The 19995-nt window shown below is 41.5% G+C and overlaps 2 protein-coding genes across 5 annotated transcripts; both read right to left on the reverse strand.

Moving 5' to 3' along the window:
* Positions 1 to 41: 41 nt before the first annotated feature.
* Positions 42 to 4447, reverse strand: LOC143334427 (uncharacterized). The gene is made up of 10 exons (XM_076753229.1): positions 4193 to 4447; positions 4027 to 4104; positions 3861 to 3893; positions 3249 to 3335; positions 2860 to 2957; positions 2450 to 2679; positions 604 to 753; positions 414 to 500; positions 254 to 319; positions 42 to 104 (listed from the first exon to the last, which is right to left on the reverse strand). The coding sequence occupies exons 1-10, from the start codon at positions 4253 to 4255 to the stop codon at positions 55 to 57; spliced, it is 942 nt and encodes a 313-aa protein (XP_076609344.1). The 5' UTR covers positions 4256 to 4447; the 3' UTR covers positions 42 to 54.
* A 61-nt stretch (positions 4448 to 4508) lies between these two features.
* rhot1a (ras homolog family member T1a) lies at positions 4509 to 19908 on the reverse strand. 4 transcript variants are annotated; one of them, XM_076752374.1, is made up of 21 exons: positions 19514 to 19908; positions 18108 to 18166; positions 17840 to 17921; positions 17696 to 17739; positions 17540 to 17593; positions 17310 to 17362; positions 16924 to 17032; positions 15573 to 15674; positions 14869 to 14967; positions 14615 to 14723; positions 14344 to 14464; positions 14019 to 14103; positions 13655 to 13800; positions 13370 to 13470; positions 13023 to 13153; positions 12477 to 12560; positions 12171 to 12293; positions 11870 to 12072; positions 10222 to 10344; positions 6927 to 7070; positions 4519 to 5684 (listed from the first exon to the last, which is right to left on the reverse strand). In XM_076752374.1, exons 1-21 carry the CDS (start codon positions 19548 to 19550, stop codon positions 5567 to 5569), a joined length of 2127 nt encoding a protein of 708 aa, XP_076608489.1. In that variant the 5' UTR covers positions 19551 to 19908; the 3' UTR covers positions 4519 to 5566. The 4 variants fall into 4 exon arrangements, with proteins under 4 accessions (XP_076608488.1, XP_076608487.1, XP_076608489.1 ...); XM_076752375.1 differs by lacking the exons at positions 4519 to 5684; positions 6927 to 7070 and adding exons at positions 8058 to 8236; positions 9143 to 9229; XM_076752372.1 differs by lacking the exon at positions 6927 to 7070 and having other exon boundaries at positions 4513 to 5684.
* Positions 19909 to 19995: the final 87 nt, after the last annotated feature.

Raw genomic sequence — 19995 nt, forward strand, 5'->3', positions numbered from 1 at the left:
CACAGGGAGCTGCTGCTACCCTCCAGTCTGTCACTTGTGTCCTCAAGTTGGATCTCATAACCTCCAGCAGACTCCATTCTGCAGCTGCTCCCCTGAGCTGAAAGCTTGAAACATAGATGAGAAAATGTTTGCAGCTGTTGCAAATGGGGCTTTTGTTGCATAAATCACCCCGTGTATGTTTAAGCAAGATGATTAAGAATAAGTGAGAGGAAAAAGACGACCAGGTGAAACAATAACACAAAGCAGGATTTACCTTCAGTGTGATCAGACGTCATCTTCAAAAGAGAGCTCGGAACATCATAGATGTTCTCTGTGGGGTCTGAAAAACACAAACAACAAAAATGTTTATTATTTTGGTATGACCAAGTATTTAAAGGCTAGCTGCTGGAAAAAACCCAAACATGTAATCTCACCCAGATGTTCAGCAGCCCTTCTGTAAGAGGGAGGAACGTCATACACGTCCTCATGCATCTCTATTGAAGCGCTGATACCACATATCTCTAAAGACACAGAACACATGATAGGTCCAGTTTGAACCTTTAACCATCATCATACTGTATGTTGTGTTATAATAGATGGTAAATTTAAAGAGAGAGATCATACTTTTTCGAATTGGTAAAACGTCATAGTCTCCTTCTTGGCCCTCTGCGTTGCCAACCACTAGACCACTAGACCCACTAGACCAGCGGTCCTCAATCACGGGGCCACCGGTACCAGTCTGTGGGCCATTTGGTACCGGGCCGCACAGAGAGACTAAAAAGAGAGAAACAAAAAATATTTTATTGATCATCAGAGGCTGAAAGAAGTTTTATTTTGAAAATCAGGTGCATCCGCCTGTGCCTCTGTACACATGTCAAACACACACACATACTAATAATAATAATAGCAGTTACAGGAAGTCGGTGCAGAGCAGCTAAAACTAGACTAATGTGCTCTCTGCTCTTGGTTCATAGTCGAGCGAGAGTTTTAAATAAGCTTAAATCTATCAGTGGTTTTTCTTCTGGATGTCAGTACCTGGGGCCGACCCGTGATCTGACCTGACACACACTATAATAATAATAATAATAATAATAATAATAATAATAATAACCTAGGCTGGGATCCAGACCCAGGACACATGATAATGATAATAACAGCTGGGTCAGTTTTTCAGCATCCGACCCGGTACCTACCCGGGTCCAAGCCGGAACTTTCCTGGGATTTTCCCAGGACCGACTCGGAAATTTCCTGGGACATTAAATTCCTGAGAAATTTTCAGGAAAAATTCCAGGAAATTTCCGGGAAATTCTGGGAAATTTTCCCGGAAAATTCTGGGGAAAAATTTCCAGGAAAATTCTGGGAAATTTTCCGGAAATTCCATGGGAGAATTTTTTTTTGGAAATTTCAAGAAAAAATTGGGGAAAATCAAGAAAAATCCTGGAAATTGTCCAAGAAAATTCCAAAAATCAGGGGAAAATTTTGGGAAAGTTCAGAAAAATTCCCAGAAAATTTTCGGGAAATTTTTAAAATAATCTGGTCCAGGGTCGGATCCTGGGTCTGGTCCCGAGTCAGACCCGGGTAAGTGACAGGTCGGATCCAAGGTCGGATCCAAGGTCGGATCCTGGGTCTGGTCCCGGTCAGACTCGGAATTTTTTTCCAGAAATATCCTGGAATTTTCCCGGAAAATTCTTGGAATTTTCCTGAAGTTTTCCAGAACTTTCCTGGCAATTTCCCAGAAATTTCACAGAATTCTTCCAGAAATTTCCCAGAATCAGGTACCGTTCCGTGGGCCCTTTAGTACCAGGCCACACAGACAGACTGAACAAAAAATAATTTATTGATCATCAGAGTCTGAAAGAAGTTTGATTTTGAAAATCGGGTGCATCCGCCTGTGCCTCTATACACGTCAAATCGCTCGTCTGGGTCACATGATATGGTAGTAAAAAAGTAAGCCAACAAGCTCGCAAAAATGACTAAAAAACAAGTCTTTGGAGAGCTTCTTCAAAAAGGGTTAAAGGCCAAATGATGAGACAGAAGAAGAAGAGCCTACGACTTCCAGGAAAAAGAAAGCTGCATTTAAGAGACAATATCAGCAGTCCAACTTAAAATACGGGTTTATTGCTTCTATCGATTCTCCCGCTCTGGGTAATATGTGGTGAGAGGCTCGCAAATGAGGCAATGAAGCCGCCTCCTTGAAGGGAAACAAGCGCAGGGCTCCCACTAATTACAACAACTACATTCAGGGTAATGGTGAGTTGTATTTTTAATTATTTGTTTTTATTCTACGCCGGTCCGGCAAATTATTGCTTCACATGAAACTGGTCTGTGGGGCAAAAAAGGTTGGTGACTGCTGCACCAGACCACTGACTGTTGAGACTGTCACCTGAAAACAGAGTGGTTAGCACCATGTTGCTCAAAGTGCAACTCAATTAATGACTTCATTAATAAATCAAATAGGTTTTATGTTTACTCTTGTGATGCTGGTAGGTATAGGTTGGCAGTGTGGTTTGGTACGTGGTCTCCTCACTGTTCACCTCCTCGGACTGGTGGATGGGGGAGGCGTTGCTCCTGATCTCATGGTGGATGTCGCCTGTTGGGGCAGAGAAGGGACGATCTGGAAGCAACTCCATCACACTGTCTGTGTGTGAGCAGGTTGGTGTGCTGCTGTATATTCTCTCCCGCTGTTCATGGACTTCAAGGCTAAGGAGAAGAGAAATAGTCAGTACCCGGCTTGACAAGGTGCAGCTGTTTTATTTCTACTAAAACAAGAAAAATCACATAAATGCTTGTCAAGAGTTCAAATCTAGTTGACCAAACATGGATTTTTTTTTAAGGTTTAGTTTGGATCTGTCATGAGAGGAACACCCTCGTCTTACTTACTGAGTGCTTCCGGACTCCAAGACCCCAGAGGTAGAAAGATGCATGGCTTGCCATAGATGTCCTACCCACTCCTGTCTGAGAGCTGCTGTCTCTGCTGCCTACACAAACACACACACAAAAATTAACTTGTAACCTACGCATAACCCAAGTCTTCACCCTGAAATGGAATGATTTGCATAATGGAGACTTGTATTTTGTCCCCATTAGGAAAGCAAGTCCCCACATTGTGACTGTATAAGCATATTATTAATGTTCACACAACATAAGTAATACATGTCCACATACACACACATACATGAGTGGTTTGGCATATGTGACCAGACCTTCCACGCTCACAGCCTACAGATTTTAAATGAGAACACAACAGTCAAACTACTGTGATGTCTCACCAACAATTTTCTCTTTCCGTTCATCATGATGATCTCGAACATGAAGCGCTTGCTGTCAGCTCTCTGGACCTCTCGCACTGACTGCACCTTCCCCAAGTGGTGGACAGACAGGAAGACACAGCATTTAGGTCAATTAATCTAATGTAGCCTAGCTAGAAACAAAGCCACGGGGGTGGAGGAAGTTCTCTTTCAACTATGTAAACATGGAAATGACATGACATTTACTCGCCATGTATTTTATATTTTACTAAAGTCAAAGTACATTATTATTAGCATCAGCATATACTTTAAGTTCCTAAAGCACCCATAATTCCATATGGCCCATTTCAGAATAACACTGTATATTGTTGTGTTACAACATTCTTGTTGTGACATGTTGTAATGTTGCAGGTGGGACTGATTTTAGCAACTTTATAGCTGAATCTATAATAAAACACAGCTGCCAAATAAAATGTAGCAGAGTAATAATACAATTTGCCACTGAAATGTACCGAAGTAGAAGTATAAATGGATCCACTCAAGTACAATTACTTCAAATATGTAATTAAGTGCAGTAATTGAGTGAGAGTTCTTGCCATGCAATTTCCCATATATCAGCTGTATTAAACTTACTGTGTAAATGTAGTAATTGCCTCTCAAATGTGACTGTGAAAAGAGCAAAGTGAGCAGAAAAACATGAGTCATTCACATCTCTCAAAGAAAAAAGAAACTAGCAATGTTAATTGTTTATTTACTACAGTAACCATGGTTCATTTTACACCACAACATGTGTGCTTACAGCGCTGCCATTCTTCTTTGTGTAGAAGAACAAAGTTGTATTCTGAAGCCTGAACCAATATGTCACCCATCTTATTTTCTAGAGACAGAAAACAAAATAGAAATGAATCACTTTTTTTATAAACAAAAATCAAATTAAATACCAAGACCAAGAGTTTGTAACTTACCATATTGTCTTTTCTTTTCTGCAGGAAGCCCTCAAACAGTAGCTTAGTCCCGACTATAGACATGTTGGCCCTCACTGTGGTAACCAAACTGTCATTTGGTGTCTATCTACCTGTGTATGTAGTATGACTTCCTCCTCACGGGCTGAGAGCAGTATCGCTCTCAGCCGCATCATTTTACTCACTTCTCTATTCGCTGGCTTCACAGAAGTCCCCGTTGTTCACAAAACAGTTGATTTTACATTCATTTCACAGATCTATTCTTGACGCAAGCAATTCTACTACTGCTCTCATCAAGGACACGCAAACACAGAGACATCATTGGGTGTAAATTGTCATTTATTACAGATATTTAAAACAATTTGATTTTCCATGTTGCTGTTAAATTAGCTGTCATGTCACCCAATAACACGCACAAACAGCTGTGCCAGATATTTTTCTTGACTTTATTGTAAATGCTGAAAAACAGAAGAATGAGAAGAAACACTTTCATAGTTTTTAAGGTGGGAGAGGTGTGCTGAATGGCTGTTGTTAATAGCATAATCTCTTGCTCTATGGTGCCTCTAACTTGATAAAAATATAATGAGGGACAAAGCTCTATTTGAAAACCAGAAAATTAAAAACAGAAGCAGAAAGTCATTAGGACAGCTTTGATAGTGCTAAATACAAAAATACATGGAAAATGTAAATCCCTCCATCTGTTTCATGCAGTGCACTCAAAACAGACAAGAAAACAAAGAAACAGGTTAATAAATTAACACAAAAAATAAACAAGTGCATGACATCCATGACCTTTCTAGTGTTAGCGCTAACACCTCCTGTAGGTGTGGCTTCTGGCTTGTGATGCTGTCTACGAGTCCAATCCTAAAGTTGTTGAGGAATACATACATAATATACTGCATATACACATCTATAAACAGATTCAAGTCCCTTTGTGGTGTTTCTGAATATGGCTGCCTCTCTCTGGTCTCCAACCATCTATCTAATAATACTGACCTGAGAAAAAAAGAGGACTGGATCAGCTGAAAACATCCAGTGACTAGTATTGTCTGACCTGAACTAGACTAGACCAACAGATCACAGAATGTCAGCATTTACAAATTGACCAATGGACAAGTGATATTTCAAAAGCTCCTTTCCCCACAAAAAAAAAAAACCTAAGCCACACTCTGTTTTCAAATGCATATAAAATGTACCGATGATTTTGTTCATTTGCTTCTTGGTTGTTTCGTGGGAAGGGGATGAGGTGGAGTTGGGGGCTGAGGCGATGGGCCCGGTTGGTTGGTCAGCCAGTCTTTTGAGTCTTTCAGGTAGGAAGGAAGGGGCAAAGTCAACAGAGGGACCAGGGGGACGAAGTATCTGTCTCATGCTGTCTGATCACCGCTGTTTGAGAAGTGCTCTGTACATAGCGAAGCCCAGCACGGCACACACTGTGGCACCAACGCTCGCTCTCAGCCAGAAGGTGGAGTTCTTCAGGTCTGCCTGAGCCATGTGCCTGTGAGAGGAAGCAAGAGACGGGAGCAGGTCAGGAGCAAAAAGCATCTAACATGATTAGTGCTGAGGCACTATTTTTCCCTCCACATTGTTAAAACCACAGTGGGATGAGTCGCCAAATGACCAGACAAAGTCATGTGCTCTCTGCATGAAACTCTTTAAATCAGGACAATGGATGACAAATATCAGTGCTCTGTGATACCATCTTGAAACAGGAACAAATGCTTTCTCTGGACATTTGGTTTACTTTTGGTTTTGGGAACAGGAAAGGAGAATAAAAGCAGTTGGCTGAAAAGGAGGACAGGTTTTGGACCATGAGGAGGAGCTGCTCTGATTCGCACTGGGAGGCAGAGAACTAAAATACTAAATACTAAAAAATATAAAATGGATTATTAAAATTGGGTTAACACCTGCCCTACCAAACACAGATCCAGCTGATCAAAGACTGGGAAACTATGCAGACTGCAATAAAAGCAAGCAATGAAAAAAAGGAGACAGCAAAGTGTAAAAAAAGGGAAATTAAAGTGATTTATATTAGCTTCAACAGCAGTTTTGACCTTTAAATTGAATCCTTCCAGCAGCTGATGTAGGCTCATCTCTGACTGTTCTACAGCTAAACCTACAACACACGCCCCGGTACCCTCATACTCCGGTAGGATCAGGAGAGAAACCAGCTTTAAACATCTTTCCCACAGGTCCCTCATGCTCCCTTTACTGGGAAGAGAAAAAGACCTAGAAGACCTATAAAAGACCTATGCAGGAACGTTAGCAGAGAAGATCACCATCACTCTCATATCTGTCCATTAAATATATGAAATAGGGCTACAGCCAACTGCCGGCTAGCTTAGCTTAGCACAAAGATTAGAGACAGGAGGATTATTTCTGGGCTCTGAGCAGGAGCCCCTTCCAGGAAGTTACCGCTCCCAGTCAAAAAAAATAGTCCTGCACATACGTCACCATAAAATGCTGCTGTTTCGCCCTATTTCCTGGTGTTAAGCTAAGCTAACTAGGTTCAGTGATATTGATCTTCCTCTCAAACTCACCTCCACAACTGTTTCTATAAAGACTCCAATAAGTTTCTCTATAACGCTTCAGGACATAAATACTAACATTGGCCATTACACTATTGACAACGTGTTGCTGAACAGGGGATAGTTGAACTTATCCACCACAGTGTCGCCGCTCCATCCACATGATTAAAATATAGCATCCTTCTCTCTATGGATGTGGTTTCTGCCTTTACCTTTCTGAGGGAATAAGGTGCTCAGCAGAGGCCTCCATAAAGATGGACCCCTCCACGCTGGAGACAGCTGAAACCTGCTGTGTCAGGCTGAAATCCTCCTCTGACAGCAGGTAGCCCCCCACAGCCTCCACCCAGCCCAGCGGCCTTCCATACACACACACGCCCAGTCACACAGTTCCCCGTGGTGTGCTCACATATAGTCAGCTACAGAAGGTGGAGCTGGGAGATACTTAATATGAAGTGGAAACTACTGATATCCAGTTTCATCCATATCACCCAGCTCTACCCAGCCTGAAAACTTCAGTCATCACCCAAACCCTTGAAGCACAAGCTCAACCATGACTGCATACCTGGTCAAATATCACCACACACTTCAAACAATGACTGAAAAAAGCTACATACACACACAGACACACACACACACCGCATACTATACACACCGCATGGCAGCCAGACTGGAAATGTTGAGCCATTTTAAAAAGGGAAAAATAAGAAATAAAATAAATGTCTGCTTCCAGTTTCTTTGGAAACATCTCCAATTTGTCTTCAATCAGTTTGTCTTCTTTTCTACTTCCTCTGCTGCTGATTATGCTCTCACATCTTTTTCAGACAGTGGATGGCAGTTGTTACGTACTTGAATTCTGATTACAAATTAAACAATTACAATAACAAATTAAAGTGCAAACCGATGAGACTTATTTATTCCCTTCCTTTAAATTCAAGTTCCTCAAGTGGCCTGATGCTTAACCCAGTCAATCAACCCACTTTTCAGAAACATGTTGGGCATTCAATGTGGTGGGTTGGCCCGTTAAGTGTCATACTATTAATAGTGTCAAACACTCCCAGAGATTAAACAAGCATCAACACAAAGGGTTAGTGCTGGATGCAACACTACAGCACATTGCTCAGCCTGGGTCCATGATGACCAGAAGCCCTGCCTTGTTTGCCATTGTTGGGCTTTGGGCTAAAAAAATTAAAAAGAAAATCACTTATTTGCCAAATTCAGCAAACACACAAAGCACTTCTGCCCAATCTAACACCCTAGACAGCCATTCAAACCTTGCATTGTAGTTCAATAAAGCTTCCCCATCTTAAACACCAAGCTGTCATCACTGCACAGATGGACAGATAAGAAACCTTTTACCCGCTGCCAGTAGATAGAAATATTTTGTCAAGGGCCGAGGCAAGCCTTTGGTTACCCAGAGAGGGGGAAGGTGAGCCATGCAACATAACAGCAGGCAGATTAGCAAAGGGTGATAATGTGCAAAATGAAGAGGAAGAGGGGCAGCCAAAAATATGTGTCTGAACACCTATAGAGGAAAGGGAAAAACACAAAGACAAGAAATACAAGATAGGGAAAAACAGGATGAAATGACATGACAGGGTGATTGGTGCAGTGTAATACAATCAATTTAAACATCAAAGGAACACATTTGAAGTTAAACATTAGCCCGTTAAACGTAATGAGTCTCAACCCACAGGAGAACAAGTGAAAAGCAGCTGTTTGTTTAGTATATGCACAGGAGGGATGCAAATAGTATAAGACCTCTGCTTTTCAAAATAAAGTGTCTCCTGTATGTGTAGACTTCAGTTAAAAACAGAAATAAGGAGACAAAGAGGGACTGAAAACAACACAGATAATCACTTCAGCACTCTTTGATAACTGATGAAGGTTTGGACCATAAAGAAATTAAAAGACAGCAAGAATTTGAACACTTTCATGTGAGTGAAAGGAAATCACATGGCAAACATGCAGATATGCAGACTTCAATGAGGTTTTCAGTTTGAAGCACAAACCAAAGAAAATGGTTGCATTTCTCTAATTTTTCTGTGAAAATTATTTGCTTGTAGGTCAAGATTTACAGTTTGCATATCCACTGCAGGACAGGAGAGAGGAACCACAACGCTAAAGGAAAGTGGTCACTGTTTATCTAAACTGAAAACTTCTATATAAGTGCCTTATAATTGGACTTTATTTTGTCGGCACTGGCTGAACACATGGATCTGGTGTTTTACAGTTAGTTTTGCAGATATGCAAATATAAATATCAACTACCCAGAGCTATCCAAAATACAAAAATGTATGTATGCCTCTGAAATTCAATTTCTGTGTCTATTTTTACAGCATGTTCATGTTACAGGGGTCAGTATTATGAGTAAAGTTTGCACTGCACAAACATGCATTTCTCACACTGTTTCAGACACACTGTCACCTGCCTGGCCAGCAGCCCGTGTGTTAGCTGCCACAGCATGGTCACACTTCCCTTTGTCAAACTGTACAGAGAGCGCGTGGGCTGGCTGGAGCTGGAGCAGAGACCAAGACACCTAACGTGACTGATGGGTTTAGGTATATGACAAAGGAAGTGAATTAAATCGCAGCTCACTATTGATGTGGGTGTAAAATAACATATGGTCGTGCTCCAGAAGTGTCTCATCTTACCACAAGGGAAAAATTAAAATGCAAATAAAATTGAAATCAAATTAAGTAAATAAGAATGAAATGAATCAAAAATGTAATCCCTCAGTTCTCAACCTTCAACTTCTCTCAGACTGAAGAGCTACTTTTAGAGCTAAAATACTTAAGGAACCGTCCAACTGACAGTCTGACAGTTCAGACTGACACCTTATTTGTAGATGTTTTTCCTCACTCGGCAAGTTAGGAGCTCCTTTTCAACTAAAGATGTTTTGTGATTCGCTACTGGATAGATGGTAAATTTCTAAAGAACTGAGTTCTGGTTTGTAAGTTTGGAAATATCAACGAATCAGCTGAAATAATGACCTCCAGGACAGATGGTTGATCTTTTGGTGAAAAGGAATAACTTTGAACATACAACCAAAGATCGCTCTTTGTCAACAAGTATCACTCTGCTGAGGTGCAGCTGATCACAACAGATAATCCTACAGGTGACATCGATGCTGCAACATAGTGGCAAGCTAATGGAGAAATCTCCCCCCTCAGAGTAACCACCACAGAAAATATTTTCACATAATCGAGCAACTCAAATGGAAGACTTTACTATTCATTTAAACAACATGTTTTGGCACGAGGTATCACCACCACCAGTTTAATCACTTTTAACATCCCCCTTTCCCTGCGGTGGATATGCAGTGTAAACCTGACCACTGGCGAGCACTGAAGGAAAGCAGAGGAGCTGTCACCATCACCAGTGTTAGAGAGCTTGGGTGAAAAAGGAGCCTCTCTGTGACCCATCCTGGAGGTCCAACCCGAGGATAGGAGACACAGAGAGGAGGAATGAGTCTATGTTAAAACACTAGATCTTATTCTACGAATGAACCTGTTGAAAACGACCCTGCGGAGTTGGGCCTTAATACTGCGCAGCAGCTCCGACTTGAGGAGGTTCTGACACAGGCAATAGGTGCACCTGTTGCAGGCGCACATGCAGCGGAGACGGGCGTGGCTGCGGAAAGACACACAAAAATGCGTGTATTCACCACAGTACAAAAACAGCACGCACCAAACAACACACACAGAGGAGGAGGAGGAGGAGGAGGAGGCCAAAGCCAGGATGAAAACTTCAACTTTGTTTTATCACTAGGCTACATCAAAGCACCTGAGTAATGAGAATACATACTCTGCACAGCTGCCATTTACCTTTACCTCCTTAACTCAAAGTAAACAAAAGTATTGACAAGGAAGCATCTATAATGAACTACAAAGCATAAAGCTTAATGGAGAATAAACACAAGGGAGACATGAGGAGAGACATATCATATAGAAAGAAAGGGAACAGTCACAACAGCCAAACAATTTCAGGGTGATAAATTCATTGCAAAATGCAAAAGCTCAAAATCTGTCGTCTAATTCTGACCACTGGAACGTTTCTGTGACCAGTTTCCCCAAACAGTAACCACAACCACTTTATGAACATAAAGCATCAAACCACCACTAACAAAAAACACAACGGGCCTTTTTCAATGAGAGATTCTTTTTCTTTTTCTAAGTTATACAGTTTTACAAAAATAAAGTGACTTGCTTTAAGCCTGAAAAGTTAGTTACCCTCACGTCAGGCTAAGTCAGTACTAACAGCCATGTTTCCATGATAACAATCAGCAACAGCTGCTAATCAGTGGCACCACATCACAAAAAAAAGAGGAAAACATGATTCATAATTTGTGATTTGCTAACATGATATATACAATAAGAGCAAGTAATGAAAAAGGAAAGAGTTTTTAGAGATTGCAGTGAGCTGTTGGAAGTATACAGAAGTGAAGACATCGTACAAGTACTAAAGACGCAGTATTTCAGCTATGCACCGCACACTTTATGCTACTGGACATTTTTCTATCGTTAACTTTTTTTCCAGTTAAATGGGAAACATTCGCTGCTTGAGTGAAGGGAATAGAGCAGTTTCAAGACTTGAGGATTAGCTCAGCTTACACTTTGACAAATAATACAAATAATTCATATAATGCATGAAAACTTGAAACATGTTGAAATAAGTATCGGAGTATCTTGGCTGACATCTTAGACAACTAGTTTCTGAATCATCTATTCAGTCTGATCCAGAAGTCACCCTAAATGAGCAGATGAATTTACTCCTTGTTAAGTCTGGACTCACCTCTCAGCACTTTTCTTTATATCAAAGCCTTACTACTGACGTCCTAGAGAGCAGCAGCTAAAATGAGATTTAGTGCTAATTAATCTACTCTGAAAATCTAATCTGATCAGAAAGCTTTGAGAAGTTAAGACACCCTATAAAGTCAAACAGTCCTCATCTACTGACTGAGTGTCCGGAGGAGTCCAAAGTTTACATGTTACACAGTATATAGGTAGATGGTGGTTTTCATTCATTTTCCCACGCTGTAACCTCTAAATAGTAAGAGCAAAATGTCACTGCCTGACACAAACATCCAGGGGAGTGGTAAAAGAGGAAATCCATAGGAAACATAAACCATAAGACCACAACGAGTTTCAATACTCACGGATACATGGCCATGGTGGTGAGTCTGGTGTAGATGTCTTTGTTCGGTGCGTCGGTTGTGTTGCATGTGAACGGCTGAGGTGGGTGGAGCTTGTGTTTACGACAGAACTCCTGTGGTGAGAGGCTGTAGTGCTGCCGTGTTTCGTGCAGGTCCGACTTGGCGGCAATCACCACGCATGGCGTTTTACTGTCTATGAAATATTGCTGCCAAACACAATCGTTCAATGTTATCAGTTAGACTGTCGCAGGCCTGAGAGGCTTTAGTGAATCTGATGAGCCTTTTTCCATCATCTGAAACATACCTTGTACACTTTGGCACAGTATTCAAAAGAGCGTGGATTGTTGATGTCATACACCAGGCAGACCACATCACATGCTAGGTCTGCCTCCGACAGGAAGTCAAAGTCCGGCATCACCTCATGGAGCTTGTAGTGAAAGAGAAAGGAGAGAGAGAGAGAGAGAGAGAGAGAGAGAGAGAGAGAAACAGAGTGTGCAGATGGAGGGATTAATGTTTTGCACATTACTAATGCTAATACACAGTAAAATGTAGTACACCCAGATTATGTAAGAGTAATCCAAACATCAGATGGTGACTGAATGGCTCTTACCAGCAGGTACTTCTCCTGACCATAAACATAGGTCGTGCTGATGGCATAGAAGGACTTGTGGTCCTCTCTAATCCGCCTCTGTCCCTGTGGTGGATAATAAACAAGGTCAATAACAGACACCCATCAACACTATTGACATGTTTAGAAACTGAGCGTTGTACTACAAAGTGAAATGAACGGGTTAGCGAGATGTTTGGAGCCCAAAGACAGCGTTTTCAATGTCACAAAGGTGGCTTTCTTTTAACCTGGCAAGATCGCCATGTTAATTAATGAGGCACACCTAACCTGCCACCCATTCGCTAATTCTTTTCCTGATGATACTGTCTATGAGCAATATAGATTCTCAGCTGGGGCAATACGTTATATATGCAAACTTGCTGAGCTGCACGTTAGTAATATCACTGAATGGAGCTGTGTAATTACAGCAGTGCATCACATTGACCATACACGCAGTCAGCTGGTGCAGAAAAATCCAGCAAGACACGATACTAAAAACAGTGGTTTAAAGGGAGATTAAAAGACTTTACATCCATTATTTCCACTGACCTGCAGGTTCTTGCCCAGGAATGCTTGGAGGAAGCCACTCTTCCCACTGCTCCGGGCCCCCAAGACATTGCAGCGGAAGACGCTGCGTTGGGTCTGTTTCTTCTGCAGATCAATGCGCTTGTTACGCGTCACTGAAAGAATAGGGAATGCAAATTTTTACATACATACATGAGCAATGGCAACATGGAGTGAAATTCATACATTTCTTTCGTATTAAACTTTACACAAAAAAGCAAACAACACAGGCACTGGTTAGTACACTACACACTCTCATTCTGAACACAAGTGTGTCTGTTACTATTTACTACTTGTTCTTTTTAATCTGCAGTTGAACTCGATTCTCTTACCTGTAATGGCAGCTGCTTGGGACTCCTGTTCATAGATAATAGAGTAGCCAAGGTAACCTAAGTACTCCAAACTTCGCTGTACATCTAGATATGTTGTTAACCTACCACAGGAAACACGAAAGTGATGATGAGTATGACGCTATGAGAGATTTACATGAATATGATTCTGATCTGTGTACTCTACATAATGTCCTACAGAAGTATGGATATATTCAGGTTGTGTAAAACTAAAATAGGAATGGAAGTGCATCTGTGTGTATATTATTAGATATATTCCACACTCACGTCCACTGAGAGAGGTATCCCTGGTATGTTATCCATCCCTGGTCGTTAGTGCAAACCGTGTTGTTTACATCGGGACCCCAGGGCATGTAGGGAAACACTTTAAACAAGTCCTTCACCTCGTCTGGCGAGAGTGCGCAATCTCTGTCCTGAATCAAGCCAAGTGCACATACATCGACACAAATTTAGACATAAAACACACAACCCCCCCCCCCCAAAAAAAAACAGGGGAAATGTGCAAAAATATTGTAAGTAAGAGCAATAACTGGCCGTCCTTAAAAAATATGACCATATTTGAAAAATTAACAAAGCTATTAAAAAGGAAGCAAAATGAATTTCTAAATCTTCAACATTTTGAACCACTCACTTTGTCATGCTTGTCAAAGACACTCTGGAGGAAGAGGTAAGCGTTGTGGTTTAGCTCTGTGGTGCAGTCGGAGGGGATCTTTATCCTGCAATTCATGGACATGGACACAAACAGTGACTGAACAGAAAGATCTGGAGCATCGACTGAGCATCACTGACTCAAACATTTCTGATGCTGCCTTCAAAAGTGACAAAGGAAGAAATAACCTGCTGATTTAGCAAGACGAAAGTTCTGCTCAGACATCTATCTACTTCCTGTCATAACTATACTTTCAAAATAAAATAAAAAACACAATTCCACAAAGATCCTGAGAGTCTGCACTTACAAGGGGAACAGGTATTCCTGTGTGAGCTCCAGGTCATCGTCATAACCAAACCTCCTAAGCACAGTCCAGGTGGTCTCATGTCTGCCTCGCTGTATGAAGAGGGTGTGAAGGAACAGGAAGCCTGCAAATAAAGAGGCAATGATGGAAGAATGGATGGGTTTAGTAGTCAGCAATTGTAAACATACTAAGAAGACAAGCAGAAAAGAAAGATTGTTGAGGGGACATGAGAAAGGATCAGTCATGTTGGAGGAGGGAGGAGAGAATGTCTGACCTTTGAGTGTGAGTCCGTTGTCTTTGACTCCATCTGTCATGTTCCTCCTGACCACATTCTTTACATCCTCTAAGGCCTGAGGAGCCAGTGGTGTATTGAAACACGTCCTCTATAGACATACACAACAAGAGATACATGGATGTGTGCCTCAGGCTCTCCAAGCTGTGCTAGTGATGAAAACTTTAACAATTTTCAACTCTTATGTTGCCAAGGAAATTTTTTTGGTTGTGACAACATTAAGCGGGAAACATTACCTGGAAGAAGTTGAGCTCATTGTCGTTAAGGATGCCGTCGTTGTCAAGGTCTGACACTTTAAAGATTCTAGTTAATGCCTTGATGCAAGAGGGCTTCAACTGTAATACAAAAAACACAAGTGATCATTTAGGTGCTTCTGTGCACTTATTCAATGCAGAAAGATTTCAATCAGCAGGAATCACTGTGTTAGCTGACTTTAGGGATGTAGTAATCCAACTTCTTCTCTCCTCATAGATTATTGCCAGCTGCTTGTGGAGCTTCTGCTCAAGCTCGCTGCTTGGTGAGCTCCAAACAACCCACTACCATCTCCAGTTTCTTTTTTAGTCCTCCATATTTCCTTTTACACACAGACACCCATGTTCATGTTGGAGAGTAATCGTAGCTTAGACACTAATCAAGAACCAATTCTCTGTCATGTTTTCATGAACGTTACTAATGGTGGGTACACTGAATTTTATGATGACACTGACAAAGAAGCAGCATTCACACAGCATATCAGGTCATTACATTACAACTAACTTTAAAATATGACCATTTTAAACTATTTCATTTAGTGTAATGCTGGCTGTTACACATTTGTCATTCTTCAGAAAAGGCCTTTAGACACGACACCACGGCCCCAACACCTGCACACCAAAATGAAATGCAGACTTCACTGATGTTATCTATTACACTGTGCTTGTTCTACCCGTGTAGACCTCACCTCTTTCTCCTCTGGGCAGTACAGGGGTCCTGTTGGGTGGAGAACAGCCTTCTGGGCGTAGTAGAAGAGCTCAGAAATGTTCTTCAGATTTTTGGCAGAGCACTGATGGAAAAAAGAGAGCACAAGTGTGTGTGTGTGTGAGAGAGAGAGAGAGTGCACTGAGCAAGAGCAACTCTGGAGCCTTTCACCTTTACAGCTGCTCAAAAACTTAATGAAGTTAACAATATAACTGTCAACAGAGGCTGACTGATCAACAGTGGTGGAAAGTAAGTAAGCACATTTACTGAAGTCCAGTACTTAACTTCAATTCTGATGTACTTGTACTTTGCTTGAGTATTGTAATTTTATGCTAACACTTCTACTCCACTACATTTTGTTGGGAAATGCGTATTTTTAACTCAATTAAATGTATTTGGCAGCTGAAGTTACCATGCATATTTTAAAAGCATATCAAGAGCATATAAACATACAATGCATTGTAAGAAATTAAACTATCCAGCTGCAAATACAATAAGTAAAATTAGCTCCAAAATGCAGCTTACATGCTACTGCATCAATGATAATAATCCTACAGTATAATATATAATAATGTAACACTGACAGAGCCCATTGCAGCTGCAGGGTGACTACATTTACGATTTTCCCATTATGTATGTGAGAATTTAAATGCAGTACTTTCACTTATAACAGAGTACTTGCTACTATGCTGCTATTTTTGTTTAAAACACATAAACCAGGCATGTAAGTGACTTAGAGAAGCAGGACATACAGTTCATCCAAGCCTGGTCGAACACTGAGCCAGCAGTAAAACATACTTCACGTGTCTCTCACAAGCCTAACTCAGCAGCTGTGTGACTGTGCTCCAACTGTCCACTCTGTACGTGTCTTCTCTCACGTCCTCCTCATCCCCCTATTTTAACCTTGTAACTAATCCGCCTGAGGAGGGCATGACTGAGCTGTCTCATGCGACAGAGGGAAATTTGAATTTAACAGTAATGCAGACAGAAGCCAACTTTCTCCAAGCCCCTCAACACACTCTCAGCAGGCCATGGCCTTGGAGCGCGGGGATCAGTGATATAAATCTATTAATGACTCAGTCAAGAGCTGGACGGCAGCCAAAGGGCAGCAAGGGGCCGATCTGTCCTGTAGACAGCCATCCTCGCTCTGAAGAATCTCAGCTAGTATTGGATTTCATATTTCACTTGCCAATTCTTCACTCTCAAGTACTTCATCAATGTTTACTTCTGAGACCTCCAAACAGGCCTGCCTCAATGGATCCAAAGGGTTTATATGTGTGTGTGTGTGTGTGTGTGTGTGTGTGTGTGTGTGTGTGTGTGTATCAATCCCTTACTTCTACACAAGTCTCAATATCCTGGTATTGATTCATGATTGGAAGGATGGTCTCCATGCTGCTGTGTTCCACCAGGTCCGACTTGTTCCCCACAAGGATCAATGGCACCCTGCAATGAAGCCTTTCATTACTACATTATAGAAGTGCAACAATCAGGCTATTCATCATTTAAGCCATGTTTCAAGAAAAAATTTCAAAATTCTCTGATTGCAACCTCTCTAATGTGAGAGTTTGCAGGGTTTTCTACTGGACTTATGACTTTATAGTTCATACAGTGTGGCTTAATGCTTAATAAACTTCCACCAACACCTGCCTGGCTGACACAACCCACAGGGAGACAAACACATATACACAAACACAACTGCATTTAAGTGACATGAACACACCTGCTATCCTTGTCTGTCCTGTCATTTATGAGGGGAATCCAGTGGCTCGTCACCTAGCGGCGTAAAGCACAACATCAAACACCGGAGCCAGGCAGACATTCATGCCAAACACGAATTCATTTTCTCAGATTAGGATGATAATCATATGCAGTATCCTGTTTCAAATTCCAGACATACTGCAAATGTGTATTTGATGAACTGCACTGAGCACAGAGAGAAAACATGCTCACCTTTTCAATGGACTTCTTATTGTTGACTGAGTAAACTATGCAGATAACGTTTGCCTGTAAGAACAAATAGCAATATGAACTTGTGATGCACACAGGAAATACATGGAGCACAGACATTACAAGACCAGACGAGGGTAAGAATAAAGTCAAACTAACCTTTGATATTTCTTGGTACAGCTGCTCGTCTGACTGTTCAGCCTCTAAAGGTGTTAAAAAGGCACATAAGTATAGTGTTTACATGTTATAAAGCCTTACTGTTGCCAAATGAACCTATGCCTATTGACATGGAGTAAGGATTACCTGAGTAGTCCACAATGTGTGTGGGCACCCTCTCTGGGGTGACATCAGCTGGGATGGTGATTTCCTCCGCTCGGAGAGGAACCTGGAAGACAGCATACAATGATCCAAACTTCTGACAACAAGGAAGCCTCAATAAATATTTACCCTCAAGATCCTCACACATCCAAACAACTGTCAGCCAAATCTACAGTCCAAATTCAAGGTACATGGTCAGGATGCAATTGTATTAGCTACCACATGTATCATGTGATTGGCTGTTGATACATACCTCATCAGGAAACTCTTCACTGACCAGAGACATTATCAGTGATGTCTTCCCCACCTTGGCTGTACGGGCAAAGGGAAAGTATTTTTATTACAATCTAACAATGAGTCATTAACTTGTTGGAATGTGTTGAATGAGCGTTACTGAGCGGTCTGGGTAATGTATTAAGTAACAGGGCACAGATAAAGTATAAAGTGACAGGGCACAGATAAGAGTAGGTGAAGAGGTTGAAGAGCTGCTGTCAAGAGCCACAGTTCTCAAACGACCACTCCAGTACAGAGCAAAGCTATAAAAGAAGGTGGAGAAATATGGGCTGAAATTACACCTATGATAGGACAGATTGTGATGGTCTCCTTTGACTAATCTAACAACATTTTAGGGACCAAATCATTCATCAAGTAAAAATAGTCATCAGACTAGTCATTAATGAAAATAATCCTTCTTTGCAGCCTTAGTTTGCAGTACCTCTGGCCCCTCAGTGTCTTGACAGTCTATCTGTGACAGCACCCCCAAACAAACTCAAATTTCACAACACTGAAGTAGGCACTCAGTATTTTGGCTGCAGCTCTATCAAAAAGTCGGTACCAACAGGCCTAATGCAGCAATGTAGGCCACCCTGCATAGACACATTTGAAATAAAAATAGTACTGACAACACACATGCTTTAAATTGAACTTATAGACCAGGGGAAACACAGCTAAGGAAGGATGGGATCAGTTTCCCTTTCAGCTTAATACTGCCCTCACACCAGGGCCCTCTTAAATCCTCTTAATCACAAACCCATAATTCTGTCTAATATACATTTTTTTTCTCTAGAGCTGACACGATTAGTTGATCAATAGGAAAATTATCACCAACAGCATCTGGTCTTTTGCTTTCTGTTGATTTTTGTTTGTATGATGTCCAGTTCAGTGGGTAAAATCAAACCCAATGCAACGGCCTGCAATGAATACCTCATTTATAACTCTTATCATATTAGCTTTTTCGTGACCCATTTAGCCATTTACAACCAGGGAGTTGTTATGTTGTACTATTCAACCTACAGATTGCTGCAGCATCGTCCTCACGGTACGTCTGGTTATGAGAAGCAGTGTGCTGAGTATCAAGACATGGCAGTACATGGAAATACTCGTGAGATAGCCATCATGCACCATGTGATACTTAATTGGCTATCAACGCCAGATAGAAACCAAAGCCATAGATTTGTATTGTACTCACACACTTAATATTACTTACGATCACTGTGTGTGATTCGTACACAGTGTAGAATACACCAATCAAACCCTCACTGCACGGTACACTGTGGGATTCACTGAGTGCATCTGTTAGCTGTAGCCTCTAGCTCACTCACTAGCATTTTAGCTAAGTGGGAACAAACCGCTTCGGGATTAAAAACAGCTGCTACTTACGTTCCCCTACAAGTAGTATCCTCACGTCTTTCCTCATGTTTTAGCTGGCGTCCCTCTACTGAAAGGACTGTCTTTATTGTTTCATGTAGTCCTTTGGTTGCTGTCTTCCTCCGGCAGTTTACCTAACGTCAGGCCTGCGCAGTGAAGTCCTGCCGCTGTCAAACTCTGGGCGCCTTTGTAGGACAAAACGGACGGACAGTTTTCTGTGCTCCTTCGTCTTTTATACACGCTTCTTCTCAACTTGCGACTTATCAGCTCAGCAGGGATGCAATTTAAAAAGTAGTTTGTGGCACATTTCTCGGTAATTTCATGTTAATCACAGTCTTTTCGGCGCTTGCATAGCATTTCGCAGTGAATGTTCCACGAGCATGCCCGACCTCCACTACCCGGCAACTACAGCAAGCCGTGCAGGACAAACTTAGCATGAAATTTTAAAACGCGTTATGCTGATCTCTGGCGCCAAAAAAGATGAACTGCATTTA

The sequence above is a fragment of the Chaetodon auriga genome, chromosome 16 (genome assembly GCF_051107435.1).
Source record: "Chaetodon auriga isolate fChaAug3 chromosome 16, fChaAug3.hap1, whole genome shotgun sequence".
NCBI lineage: Eukaryota > Metazoa > Chordata > Actinopteri > Chaetodontiformes > Chaetodontidae > Chaetodon > Chaetodon auriga.